This window comes from Pundamilia nyererei, unplaced genomic scaffold (assembly GCF_000239375.1).
Source record: "Pundamilia nyererei isolate P.nyererei 1_Seehausen unplaced genomic scaffold, PunNye1.0 scaffold00071, whole genome shotgun sequence".
NCBI classification, from domain to species: Eukaryota; Metazoa; Chordata; class Actinopteri; order Cichliformes; family Cichlidae; genus Pundamilia; species Pundamilia nyererei.
The window spans coordinates 862693-876872 of record NW_005187472.1 but is presented as its reverse complement, the minus strand read 5'-3'; the positions used below and the strand labels follow the sequence as shown (position 1 = coordinate 876872).

At 40.3% G+C, this 14180-nt stretch overlaps 1 protein-coding gene across 6 annotated transcripts in view; it reads left to right on the top strand.

Annotated features, from left to right (window-relative positions):
• The window catches only part of pms1 (PMS1 homolog 1, mismatch repair system component), a 22903-nt gene extending 9177 nt beyond the window's left edge, over nt 1-13726 (top strand). For all 6 annotated transcript variants that reach the window (XM_005736839.1, XM_005736838.1, XM_005736842.2 and 3 more), the window contains exons 6-13: nt 343-459; nt 2945-3067; nt 3175-3321; nt 3425-4197; nt 8652-9110; nt 9259-9389; nt 13243-13403; nt 13490-13726. In XM_005736839.1, the coding sequence (XP_005736896.1) occupies nt 343-459; nt 2945-3067; nt 3175-3321; nt 3425-4197; nt 8652-9110; nt 9259-9389; nt 13243-13403; nt 13490-13690 (2112 nt within the window). In that variant the 3' untranslated portion in view covers nt 13691-13726. The remainder of the gene's footprint in view (nt 1-342; nt 460-2944; nt 3068-3174; nt 3322-3424; nt 4198-8651; nt 9111-9258; nt 9390-13242; nt 13404-13489) is intronic.
• The last annotated feature ends 454 nt before the right edge of the window (nt 13727-14180 follow it).

Sequence of the window (14180 nt, the reverse complement as noted above, 5' to 3'; positions counted from 1 at the left end):
TGGACAACCTGCAACTTGGCCCTGCAAGACTAAATTAACTACGAATTCCTGTTTCATTACTCTTTATTGTTTGGCTATATTGTTATGTGCATATATGTGTATTTTACCAAAGGTTCCTTTGTTTCTTCTTTTCCTACGTTTTTTCTGACCTTTTTGAGTCTCAGCCCTGACAAAAATTCAGTTTTATAGGAAAGACCAAAACACAGACTATAGCACTTAAAAAATATCAAAACACTTTAAAAATGTGTCACATCGAAAATTAAATTGTCAAAGCTAATAAATAAAAACTGTAATAACCTTGACGAGGACTCATTGAGGTGGACGGGTGTCATTTCGTTCCAGGTGGTCCTTTGGCAGAAGGCCAAAGTGGCCGATAACAGAAGCGCCCTCCTCGCCACGCTGGGGCCCGGTGCTATTGCCAACTTGATCCCTTGCCACCATCACCAGGAGCAACCGGAGGTTAGTTAAGGGGAAGCTGTAGAAACTGGAGAAAAGCTGAGCGATTCTGCAAGATGAACACAAACGGTTGTTAACCCTTTTGTGTCCCAAATTCACATTTTAATATTGCAACAAAAGAGACGGCATGAAGTGCACAGAACCCTGATGGACGATTGTCATGAGTTCAGATCTGCACACTGCCCCTGTCCCGCCTCAAGCGCACACATCTACTCATTGCTTGAACCTCATGCTGTTTCTCCTGTGGCCCCGTTGCCCTTCATTACGCAGACGTTTGTGTTCGAAAAGCACAATTTCCCCTCGCTCACCTTGAAAGCTCGATGTCAACAAACACATCCTGAGATCCAGATCAGTTAAAATATTGTGTAACATTGCAGCATGCATAACAGGACTTCTTAGAGTCAGTGTTGCTAATGTTATGCAACACTAGCGCTCAAAAACCTAAGAAAATATTTGAAAACAAGTTAAAAATAACCAGATCTGCACTGGTGATGATTAATGATTACGACCTTAGGACCTTAGGCTTAGCTGCCAATACTACATTTAATGCCTGGATATGATGGATAATTTCTGCAGAGCAAATGGGAGCATGCACGTTATACTCGATTGTGAGCTAATAACCTCATCATGAACGCCTGGGCTCAAGCCAGCAAATGTGGTCAGTTGGTGGCTGGCCAACAATTTCTTTGCCCTTTTCTCTTGAGTTCTTTCCTGATGAGGGCTGAGTGATTTTTGTTAGCTAAGCTTTGCTCTGCAGATTGTAATTGAATTACCGTCGAGCTGTAACTTTCTGCTTGGTCACGGTAGGTGTCATGTGGCTCCTACCTGCTGTCAGGCTCCAAACTAATCTATTCTGACAGATATGGAGCAGCCCTTTTCACCCTGTTTCTCTCTCATTTTCCACTTTGTTGTTGTTATTTTCCTGCTTGGTGCCCGGTTATGAGAACAACCTTTCACCTTTTCCTCTTACTCCCCGTAGCAATGAAAGGGAACTTTTCTCCACCTTGTCCCTAAGAACAAAGCTTCAGTGATCAAGGGGACCGGGTTGACAATTTCTCCAGCCTCGCTAGGGGAGAGCTGTAAGAGCTGTTCCTCTGCAGAACAAAATGTGACACTCGCTTTTTGCCAGCTTGACTACACATAGCCGAGGCCCTTTAGGGCCAGAGGTGCCATTCGTACACTCATAAAGTGACCCTAATGAGCAGAAATGGAGAAACGCATGTGTGCCCTGACCTGAAACAGCAGTTCATTTATTAACTTCATTGGCGTGCGCTGCTGCTAATAATGAGCCTGAGACCATGTGGAAACAAGCATAGCTGTTGACTCCTCGCGATCTGCTGAACATTAATAGTTTTCCATAATTTCTTACTAGCTTGCATTCATAATGGAGTTTTAAGTACAGTTGTTGAGGTTTATGCTGAGTCGTCGATTTTAGCTCATTAGGACCTCCTCTGGCATGATTTTGGGTGAAAGGTCATCATGTATGATGCTGAGTTTTAATGGGAAAATGCTGAACACCAAAAACAGGCCTGCATGTAGAAGAGGGAACTTTGGTCCTCTTTTATGAGTCTGATCATTTTAACCCGTAAAATATCATAACCTTAATATATGGACAACAGAATTGTGCAGAATTAGAGAGAGACGAAATGGAAATGTGGCTTTAGTGCTCCTCTGCCACAGTGTGAGGAGAGACTTTATGAAAAGTGAAGCCAATGTCTTAAACCTGGTTGGTCTTACCTTCACCTGGCCACAAGCAATAGATGGCTGAAAGAATAAGATGGCAAAAGTGAGCTGCTTCTGAAGGGAACTCAGAGTAGAGTCACTGCTCCTCCGCACTGAAAAGAGCCAGATGGCATCTGACCAGTTAGCATTGTAAACCCCCTTTAAGTGAGGTGTTTCTAACATGTCCAAACTGGTATAAGATCTTGGGGCAGACCAGTGATACACTGGAGAGATTATGTATCTCATCTAATAATAATATTAATGGATTGCATTTATATAGCGACCCTTCAATACCACTATTCATTCACTGGTGAAGGCAGCTACAGTTGTAGCCTGGGGGCAGACTGACAGAGGCGAGGCTGCCATATCGCGCCATCGGCCCCTCTGGCCATCACCAGTAGGCAGTAGGTGACGTGTCTTGCCCAAGGACACAACGACCGAGACTGTCTGAGCCGGGGCTTGAACCGGCAACCTTCCGATTACAAGACGAACACCCAACTCTTGAGCCACGATCGCCCTCATCTGGCATGGGAACATCTCCATATCACCTTGAAAGAGCTTGGGGAGGTAATGGGAAGAGCAAGATCTTTATTTAGACTGCTGTACATCCTATACAAGCGGTGGAAAATAGATGAATGATGTTATAGTGCTTTTGTTTCTTTTTGGATTTTTATTCCTGTTTGACTTATTTCTAGTTTTTAATGCATGGCATGCCTTTTCTTATTAGCCTTCTTTGTGTTGGATAACAAATTTTTCTTTTTCTCAGATTCTTTTGGAGGGCTTTTTCCCAAAGCCTGGAGCTGATTACTCCTCTACGAGCACATCTAACCCTGACAAAACATTTATATTTGTCAACAACCGGCCAGTCCAGCACAAAGAAATAATGAGGGTAAACTCATTTTGAATAAAACAATCAATAAATACATTTTTATGGATTAAAAACTTTTTGTTTATTTGTTTCTCTGCAAATTTTATTTTTTTGTGATTGGCCATCAGCTGTTGCGTCAGCACTATACTGCTCAGTATGCAGACGACCAAGCCAGAAATCGATATCCCACCCTTATGCTTAAAATTTCTGTTCCACCTTCATCGGTGGACGTTAATCTGACACCAGACAAGACTCAGGTTCTTCTTCATAACAAGGTAACCACAAAGCTCAAACTTAATCAAAGTGAGTTGCAGTTTATTTGTTTGGCTGTAGAGATTCCTGAGAAAGGAAATTGACCTTTTGTCATCTGTTTTTTAGGAGACTGTATTGACTGCAATAGAGGCATTGCTGGTTTCTCTCTATGGATTTCGGCCTAACGCTGATCTCCCAGCTGACAAACGCCTCAGCTCTGAGCCATTTCCTTCGCCATCTAGTCCTTTGCAGGCTGACAGTGAACGAAATGCAGAGAATAGTCACAGCAATGATAGCGTCCCCAGAGACGGACCCAAACAATCGAGTGCTGACACCTCGCTGGACCGCCAGGCCTCAAACTGCAGCTCCTCTTCTTCTATAGCGGATGACTGGATTGTAAACCAGATTCCAGCTGATCTTGAGTCTAACTTTTCTCTTTATGATGATGAAATGTCTCAGACGGTGACAAAGCCAGCAAGCAAATCCCCGGAGAGACTTGTGGACAATAAAATGACAGCTGCAACTATAAGCAAAGTCCAAATTTCAGCTGAGGACTGGAGCCGGGGGACCGCTCTTACTGACCCGGTATCAGGAGAACCCCTGCAGCCTGTCATAATTCATCGACCTACAAATAAGAATCACTCTGTCCCAGATGAGGCCATGAGTGAGAGCAGCTCAAGCAAAAAGATATTAAATGCCATCACGGAGAAGCGAGCTGCCCTGACAGCCTATGACATGATCAGCAACCGCACCATGAGGGCACCGCTGTCTCCTGTCGCTATTTTTGAGAAGGAAGCCAGAGCTGAGGTCCTGAGAGAGAAACCCACAGCCAGCCTGCAGGACATCAGCGTCGCTATCCATGAGAGGTGGAAAAATCTGAGGGAGGAAGACCGTAAGAAGTGAGTTTCCAGACCTTCACCTTTCTGAGTTTCCATCTCTTGTTATTTGCAAGGCAGAGATGGAAGAGAGGAAAGTCTGACCTGCCATTTGCATGTGAGAGGCCTGCTGTGGAAATTTTATTGATACGAGCTGTATTTCTAATTTCCACACAACTTTGCCTAATAGTGGGTGAGGTAACATAGATTTCCGTAGTGCAACAGGTATTCCTAATGATGATATGTCCCCTCTTGGTCTGTCCAGAGGGTCACATCTCATTTCTATTTTAATTTGGCAAATTAAAGCTTCAAGTTTGTTTTCTCTTTCCATGCATATCGACTAAACACAGGCATTAACTACTGATTTAATTTATACTCACTGATATAAACTCCTATTCACTCAATTTTAATTAGAGACCATTTCTAGACTCGCACATGTCCCTTTGTCCACTTAAAAATCTCACCTACACTTACACCGCATAAGTGGCATGAGGACTGACACATAGTTGGCTAGTCAAGGGCAGACTTGGCGCAGCACACATGGAGGTAATGAGCATTTGTGTTTGACCCCGGCTCCCCTCAGAGTCAAAGGATTGGCATTAATGAAGGTTAGATGAGGACGGATATGTTAAAATAAATAAACAGAAAAAAAAGCAAATGTTTAGTTTTATTCTTGAATTTGAAAGGATAATGCACAAAAAGATTAAAAAATTGCCTTAGCTCTTACCTCTCTTTGCAGTCCTTGGCCAGTTATGCACATTATTTAATAAGCTATAAAATATAAATACCTGTCGGTAAGATACAAGATATAAGAAGATAATCTCATTAAATATTCATCCAAAAAAGGGTTAAAATACTTGCACACTACATTTCCAAAAGTATTCACTCATCCAAATCATTGAATTCAGGTGTTCCAGTCACTTTCATGGCCACAGGTGTATAAAATCAAGCAGACTGCTTCTGAAAACACAACTAATGAGCTCTTAGGAGCTCAGTGAATTTTAGCTTGGTACCACGATAGGATGTAACCTGTGCTACAAGTCCAGTCGTAAAATTGCCTCGCTACTAAATAATCCACAGTAATCTGTTAGTGGTATTATAACAAAGTGGAAGTGATTGGGAACAGCAGCAACTCAGCCACAAAGTGGTAGAAAACATAAAACCATAGAGCAGATGCTGAGGGGCATAAAGCACAGAGGTTACCAACTTTCTACCAAGTCAAACGCTACAGACCTCCAAACTTCATATGGCCTTCAGATTAGCTCGTCTGCCTTGACATGTGCATAGAGGGCTTCATGGAAAAGGTTTTCATGGCTAAGGAGCTGCAGCCAAGCCTTACATTACCAAACACAAGTGTCAGATGCAATGCTGTAAAGCACGGTACCACTGGACTCTAAAGCATTGGAGACACGTTCTCTGTAGTGATGAACGCTTCTCTGTCTGGCAGTCTGATGGATGAGTCTTGGTTTGCTGGTTGCCAGGAGACGGTACTTGTCTGACTGGCATTGTGTCAAGTGTAAAGTTTGGTAGAGGGGGTGATTATGGTGTGAGGTTGTTTTTCAGGAGTTGGGCTCAGCCCCATAGTTCCAGTGAAAAGTACTCTTAATGCTTCATAATACCAAGACATTTTGGACGATTTCGTGCTCCCAACTTTGTGGGAATAGTTTGGAGATGGTCCCTTCCTGCTCCAACATGACTGCACACCAGTGCACAAAGCAAGGTCCATAAAGACATGGGTGACTGACTTTGGTGAGGAAGAACTTGACTGGCCTGCACAGAGTCTTGACTTCAACCCAATAGAACACCTTTGGGGTGAATAAGAGCGGAGACTGAGCCAGGCCTTCTCAACCAACATCAGTGTCTTACCACACAAATGTGTTTCTGGAAGAATTTCCAAAAATTCCTTTGTCCTTCAATCTGGGTTCCTCTACCAGGGGCTTGGGGACTTGAGTGTCTAGGGCAGTATCTTTACTGTTCCTGGGACTATGCTTTTTTGGACATCTCATTCCTGGAATCTGTTGGAGCCACTCTCCCAGTTTGGGGGTCACTCTCCCATTCATTTTCCCCCTTAACTGGAGTTGCATTCAAAGTAACTTTCCAACAGTTCGCTATTGCCATCCCATGCCAGCTTATGACATAGCCTTGTTCCAAAAGCACACTTTTCATCAGTATATCCTGGTTCCTGACCCAGACCTTATTAATCCGGGTGATGTCTGAGCTAGCGTGGCTTCAGTTACAAGTCTCTTATCATGTTCCAAAGTAGCCTTGAGTAGCATGGCAGGTCCTAGCCTGGGGAACCCTTACTGGATGCATTCCCTGGCCGGGATTTAAACCCTTAAGCTATTATTGACCTATTGTTCCAGTGACGGTAATATTGGTAGAATAGTTTGTCATCCTCCTGGCTCAAAGTTTGCATTAAACGTGTGCAGTACTTTTCAGTCATTTGTCAATTTGTCATTAGTGACTTAGAAACTGTCCCAGACGCACTGGTACATGTCAGAATTTGATTTCTAACTGCTGAGCTACTACATTACACTGTGTTGCAAACATTTGAACCCAATTATGTAAGATTGCTGCATACCAATTTAAAGTAATTGCAAGGTTGGAAAGTGTGTATCAGCAGATTATAGGATCTTTTAATAAGGTATGGAAGAGCATATGGAAAATGACATCTGTTCAGACTTGTGTTTCACTGTACTGCTGTCTTAACCGTGAAATAAGATAACTCTGCACCTTTCACTTAAGTTGCACGCTAACATGAATTTGTGAAACATGCTATTTAAATAATGAGGTGGTAAAGCATCAGACCTAATGCTCAGATGCAGTATATGGAAACAGGAGTTGATAAAATTACTATTTTGTTAAGGAAAGCACCCAATGTACCCTGGTGTCAACTTCTCAGCATGATCTTTGGGAACAAAGTGGTACTCATGATGTCATTTATAACCCCATTAAAAAAAATCCTTGAGATGCTGTGTACATTGTAAAGAAAAGCGGATTACAATGATTTGCAAAAATATACATCATTTGAATGATGTGACAAGCAACAAAAAAACGACTTAGTGTGTTATGCTAAAAAAAGGAAATACAATTTTTTTTAATGAAATATCTCAGAGCTGGTTAGGTGAATTCCTAATGTCATTGGTAATAAAAAGAGCATCCTGGAGAAGCTAAGTTTTTGAAAAGATCGGAGCTGCTCTGTAAGAATGTGTGGGCGAAAACCTTTTCTTAGCATTTATTTTGGGCTTTCATCGCTTACAGTATGTGGTATTTCTCAAAGACTGAGAGAGAGGCTGGGATCCTAAAGAAGCTGACTGTTTGACCAGTTCACCACTCTTTAAATGATTGTGTAGGCAAATAGTTCAAGAATTAATTTTCTTCTTGAGAGAAAATCTCCTCCCGAGAGAGATCATAGGTCATTTTTATCTTATTTTTATCTTTATATGGATAAATTTTAACTGACTTTTATGGAAGAAGTGGTGAACTGTGTTCACTGACCCTGTTTTTTACTGAGCATGTGCAGTGATTTCCACCACACGTCTGATTTTAATGATGTACTTTCCAAAGGCTGAATACTGTGAACATTCGGTACTGGTTTTTTAGTTTTGCTCCTTGCAGAGATTTCACTATATCCGGCTGAAAGCTCCAGCTGCTGAAGTGTTGAATCTGGCACACAAAGTACAAAATATTCAGATTGACAGAGCACAGTTTTTGAGCTTTTTACAGTCTGTTATGTTAGTTTTGCAGCCTTTTTTCAGATAAAGACATTATCTACAACCTGCTTTATAACAGCAAAGTAGTGTTTCTTTGTAACCACAGTAAATTGTTTAATATCAAAAACTGAGACAGAATATTGTTCAAATTGCACTTATTCTTCTCTGTTTTGTAAATGAATGGTTCAGAATCCAGACTTCATTACATGTACAGCTGTTCCAGATAATGATTTTACTGGTCTGGCCAGCTTGAGATTAAACTGGCTTGGTTTGGTCATGAGCAGAATGAGTCTGACATCCCTGCTCTGCATTTCCATCTTTTATGATATTATTAACTGTATATGACCCAAAAAAGGTTTTTGTTGTTGTTGTTGTTGTTGTTTTCATCAAGAAAAGTTATTTCTAATTAGTTGAACTCATGAACAATCTGTAGATACTCCCTTAAATACTTCTGAAAGACCTGTCTGCTCAGGGATGCTTTTAAAAAACAAACAGAACAACAAAAAACAACCCAGTCAGGCTAGTCCTGTACCTCATTAGTTGTGAGATACTCCACCACCTCTTTTACAGTCTTCTGTTTGCCCCATCCCAACTTTTCAATGTTTGACATGTTTTTCCACTATGTTCAACTAAAAATACACGTTTATGCTGATCTCATTTCATTCTCTTTGTTTCATTTATGCACACTTTTTTTAGAAAAGAGGTTTTGATTTAATAGCAGGAACAGCCATAACTACCATTACAAGGCTTGGTTTAACTCTGCAGGTATGAAGAGAAGGCAAAAAAACACCTGGAACATCATGAACAAAGGACTAAGTTGGCCTCAGCTGAGGGCCCCAGAGAGCCTGGTGTGAGGAGCCATATGCAGGGTCAGAAACGTAAGGCCCCGCTGTCCAACCAGCAGCTGCTGGACGAGCTCTTCGCCGCTCAGCCTCAGAAGAAGATGAAGAACCCTGCTCCTAAGCCCTCACAGCCCCTCCCCTGCAGCGTGGCTGCCCTGCGGCTGCAGCTTCAGCGCCTCTCATCCCAGAGCAGCGCAGCGCCGCAGGGCCTCCGTCTTGTAAACCGGCTGGCCTCTCAGAGCGCCTGGGTCATTTTATGTGGTCAGAGGCTCATGTTGTTAAACCCATTTCGAGTGGAGGAAGCTTTGCTGTTTAAGAGACTTCTAGAGAATAATATACTTCCAGCAGCGAGTCTGCAGAACCCTATACAGTTAACAGATGGGTAACGTATCACTCACGTTTCACCAGCAAAGTGCACAGCCAGTTTCTTTGTATAAATGTATGCACATATATGAGAGCTAAGTACGAAAGAAGCATTTTTACCTTTGTTTTTTGTATGTATGTTAAAATCCTCTTTTTCTCTTTTTTAGAAGCCTTGGAGGGGCTGAATACACAGAGGCTTTGTGCAGCATGGAGAAACAAAGCCCGGAGCTGAATGGAGCCGCCTTCTTTTCTGATCCTAGGCTTGTGGCAAATGGTTTTAAAGTCAAACTCACTCCAGGTACAAAGAATAAATCCAGGAAAAGTTGCTTGACATTATTTTATGAGGATATTACCACAGAAAACCACTCAGGTACTCTGGCTTCTGTTAAAAAGAGAGATTAATTTTATTCTTTGAACAGCTTGGAAGAAAAAAATAAACCAACGCATATCAACTTTAAGCTTCCATCAGGGTCTGACAAATCCAATCAGCCTGAAATAAATACCACTCCTGGCAATCTACCTACATAACCCATAGAGGGTGCTAAAAATAAAAGCAGAAGCTCCACAGAATTCAAATTAGAAGAACAAATCATGAGGATGATGATAAAATTCAATAATATTAATCTCCAGGCTACATGAGGAAAATGTAAATATTGCAAACAAAAAGTCCGCTAAGTAAACAAGTTGTGTGCAAGAAGTTTCTTGTTTTGTGACTCATGCTTTTGTTAATGTCATAGTTCAGCAGTTAGAAATGTCAAACCTACAGTCCCCGTAACGGGATTACAGGCAATTATGTCTGACAGAGTTTCTCTGTGTTGGATTAGCTGCGGGTAAAATGAAAAACACCCAGTCTTTCACAGGTTGTTTATCATGTTAAACAAATTCTCAATTCTAGTGTTTTTGTTTTTTAAGAGTTTTCAGTAGTAACCTCCAAATGTTCATTTTAAACTTGCCAAAATTACTGATTGATTACTTAACTTTATGCATTTCAACAATGAAAAGGGTGAAGAATTTGTGAGATATTGTGGTAAATGTTAACAGCCAAATAATGCAGTAATCTTGGTATAAGTAAAATCCTTCTAGTCAAGTCTCAGCACTTGGAAGTGGTCCTGATATTCAAATAGTATCTCAACTAATTTTCAGTGGTCACTGAGACCTAACAATAATGTTTTTAAAAGTTTTTTCCTTCCCTGTGGAAGTTTTATTTCTACCACCACCTTTTCTGTTGTAGAAACCTCACATTTTAGTTTCTATTCAGGTATGTTTGAGTGCCTCTCTTCTAATGTGTCGGATATAAATACTGAAAATACTTCATCAAAAACATAATTGTGTTTAATTCAGTTCAATTCATTCTGGATTTTAAATTCGAGCCAGTGAAGAGAAGCCAGTATAGGAGAATAATTCTTTCTCTTTCTAGTCCCTGTCAGTACTCTTGCTAAAGCATTTTGGATCAACTAAAGGCTTTTTAGGAAGCTTTCAGGACATCCTGATAATAATGAGTTATAGTGGTCCAGCCTAAAAGTAATCAATGCATTGACTAGTTTTTCACCCTTACTCTGCGACAGAAAGCAGTCCTACATGTTTGTTTATTATGAACTTTGAAGGACATATCCTGATCAAAAGTGACTCCAGGGTTCTTCACGGTGTTACTGGAAGCCAAGGAAATACTGTCCATTGGTTTTAACCAAGTATCGGCTTAAAATCTTGTTTCTAAGCTTTTCTGGGTCGAGAACAATAACCTCAATTTTATCTCATTGTAGAAGCAGAAAATTTGAGGTCATCCAGGTCTTTATATCTTTAAAACATTCCTGCAGCTTAACTAATTGGTGTGTGTTATCTAGCGTCATAGATAGATAAAGTTGGGTATCATCTGCATAGTAATGAAATTGTATGCTGTGCCTTCTAATTATACTGTTTACATTACACAGATAGATTCTGTGTAATGTAAACAGAATTGGTCCTAGAACCCTGTGGAACTCCATAATTAACCTTAGTGTGTGAAGAAGACTCTCTGTTTAGCTTGAGTTGCTGAGACAGCTGGGTCAAATGATAGCTTTAATTAGTGAATTACTAAAGGTCTGTAGTAAGTAATCAGTGATCAGTCCAGTAATAGATGGACTGATCATATTTAAGACTAAAACAGTAATTAATGGTAGGACTTCTTTGGGCAGTCTTGTAGAAATGGGGTCTAGGAGACATGTTGATGATTAGGAGAAAGTAATCACTGAAGTTAACTCAGAAAAATGAATCAGAGAGAAATGGTTTACCATGCATCTATGAGATGGTTACAAATAATTTAATCTCTAATGGCTAAAATGTTATTTGTGAATAAATTCATGAAGAGCTCTGACTCTTTGTCAGCCTGGCTACAGTGGTGAAAAAACCTAGGGTTCTTATTTTCTTCAATCTGATGAATAGTTAGATGTTCTAGCTTTATGGAGAATTTTATTGTAGTGCAACAAACTATTTTTCCAAACTAAATGATGATCTTCTAAATTAGTAAGATGCCATTTCCACTCCAGCTTAAAAGTTATCTGGTTTAAGGTGCACATTTGAGAGTTATACCAGAGGGTCAGTTACTTCTGATTTGAGGCTTTCTTTTATAAAAGCATCCCTTTGTCATTGTCATTGGGGAGAGTTTCCTGGCCAAGACAAACAACAGTACAGTCAATGGTGGTTGCGTAGACTAGTAAGGCATACAAAAATACATAATAGTATACCAAATGTGTACTACAAGCATACTAAATGTAAAGGCCATAAACTGCAAAATACAAAAACTACCAAAATCTATGAGTAATCTTATTGACACTGAAAACATCAGTGTAAGTCTTTATATTGGGGCAAAAAACAGGGTTATTAATATTCAAGAAAAACAATTGGCTGAATATTACTTTAGCTTCTGCCTCCACGTCACCTAAACTCACCTTAAATTCCTTAAGTAAGACCAGCTCCTAAAATGTTGCTCGTCAAGAGTTGCTCCCTGCTGGCTATTGGAAAGACTGCAGGTTTAAGGCATGTCAGTGTTGACTTTACTTTTTAGACACAGAATGTTTATATTTTATTTTATATCCAGGCTGTAGTTCAAATCTATGGGGTCTTGTTTAAGGCAGTAGATGAATTTAGCATCAGCACCAAGCCCAACTTTACAATTCAAAATATTGTTTTGAACTGTAAATCATTCAGAGCTACTCTAATAGAGACCGAGAATAAAAATGTGGACCTGTAAATGAGCGAAAGAAATGAGACTATTAAATAAGACTTCGAGGATTTATCCCAGCAAATGTTTAAACATGATGTCAGAGTAAAGTAGAATGACTTCCTCAGTTAAACCTCGTTCATCCATGCTTTGATGTTACCTCTTCAATATTTGCCTGCAGAGGGTATACAATGTCCTGTGAGTATTGGTTGTTTTTGTTGCTGGAATGGTTCACCTCAGTTGACATTGGCTCTCTGCCCGACAGCGTGGTCTCACAGTAGGTTTGTACCCCAGTGTGCAGGTGATGAGAATGGTTGCCCTTTAAAAAATTCCAGGAATTTTCATTTGGCACTGCCAGCCTCTGTGGGTGTGCTTGGACTGAAGGCAGCGGTGCATGTAAGATGTTTTCAGTGCACGAAATCTGCTGAGTTTCTTTTGCTTTTGTTATATTCTTGAAAATATCCTCTAAAACTTGTGTATAATTTTTCTGATATTTTAAATTAAATCTGAATATAAAGTAAATGTGTTACTGCCATAGGTAATTTTATTGTTTTAAGCTATTATTTTCATATAAATATTTAATAGAATAGAGAATGATTTGAACCCTGCAGTATTTGTCTGCACAGATATTTCAAATTGTCCCTGGCTGTCTGGGTTTGTTCTTTTTTTTCTTTTTTTTTACCATCCAAAGTTGTGTATTAAAAATAATAAATTGTGCATGATTCGCAGTATTTCCTCGTGAAATGAGAAGCCATCATTCTTCCACCCTACAAGACAGCTTCCTTCCAGTCTGCTGGGGCTTCTATTAGTCATTTAACACTCCATTTGGCCCTCTGCTTGTTTGACTTGGTCAACAGTTCGGCTGTAAACCACAATATTTATTTATTATTCTTTCCTGGAGATAGTACTAGCGTCTGGAGTATATTAATCCTTGTTTTCTGCTTATTTTGGCCAGGCGTCACATCAGCCGAGAGACATCTGGAAGTGACAGCAATGGCAGACTGCGTGCCTTTCCTCGGTGTGGAGGACCTCAGGGAGATCCTGACTGCAGTTCTTCACAAGAAAGCCAGAACTGTGCGGGAGTGTAGGCCATTGAAAGTCACAAACTATCTGCAAGTGAGAGCTGCTCTGAGTACAAAATGAACACAGCATCACGGTGATATTTTTGCTGTTTAATTTAATTCGAATTTTTTCCCTCACAGGGTGAAGCAGTCCGACTTACCCGGCAGCTGCCTACAAATTTATCTAGAGAAGATGTGAAGGAAACCCTCCTGCGGATGGAACAGCAGCTGGGTGGCGCCAACCACACCTGCATCCATGGACGCCCTTTTCTTCAGCACCTAACTGACGTTCCTACGACAGAACAGGAAGTGAAGGCTTTGCTGAGACCTTTAGAGCTCTAACAAACTGACAATATCATTAAAATTGCTTTTTCATTATAATGTAGATGAGTGTTGTCAATTTGTTATAACCAGAATACATAAAATAAATATATTTTTCCCAATTTCTGGGCTTTGGGCAATCATGAAATGTGTTTTTTGAAACTTGTATTGTTGGTTTTGTTAATAACAAGATTTGATTAGACTCAGAACTGCTATAAAAAGAAATTCAGCATATAATGTGGTCTCTGATTTCCACAGAGCCTCAAAAAAATAGGGTGATGCTTTGGTGGAAGAATCGAGATTAGACTGGCTCAGAAGTTCTTGATGACAGGTAAACAGGGAATGTTCTCACAATATCAATACTCTTTTTGTATAAGGCTGTAAACATGTTTATGCTGTTATGTTGGACATTTTAACATGGGAGTCTATGGAATTGACTCACTGTGGAAGTAATAATAATGATTGATTGCATTTATATAGCGCTTTTCGAGACCCTCAAAGTGCTTTACAA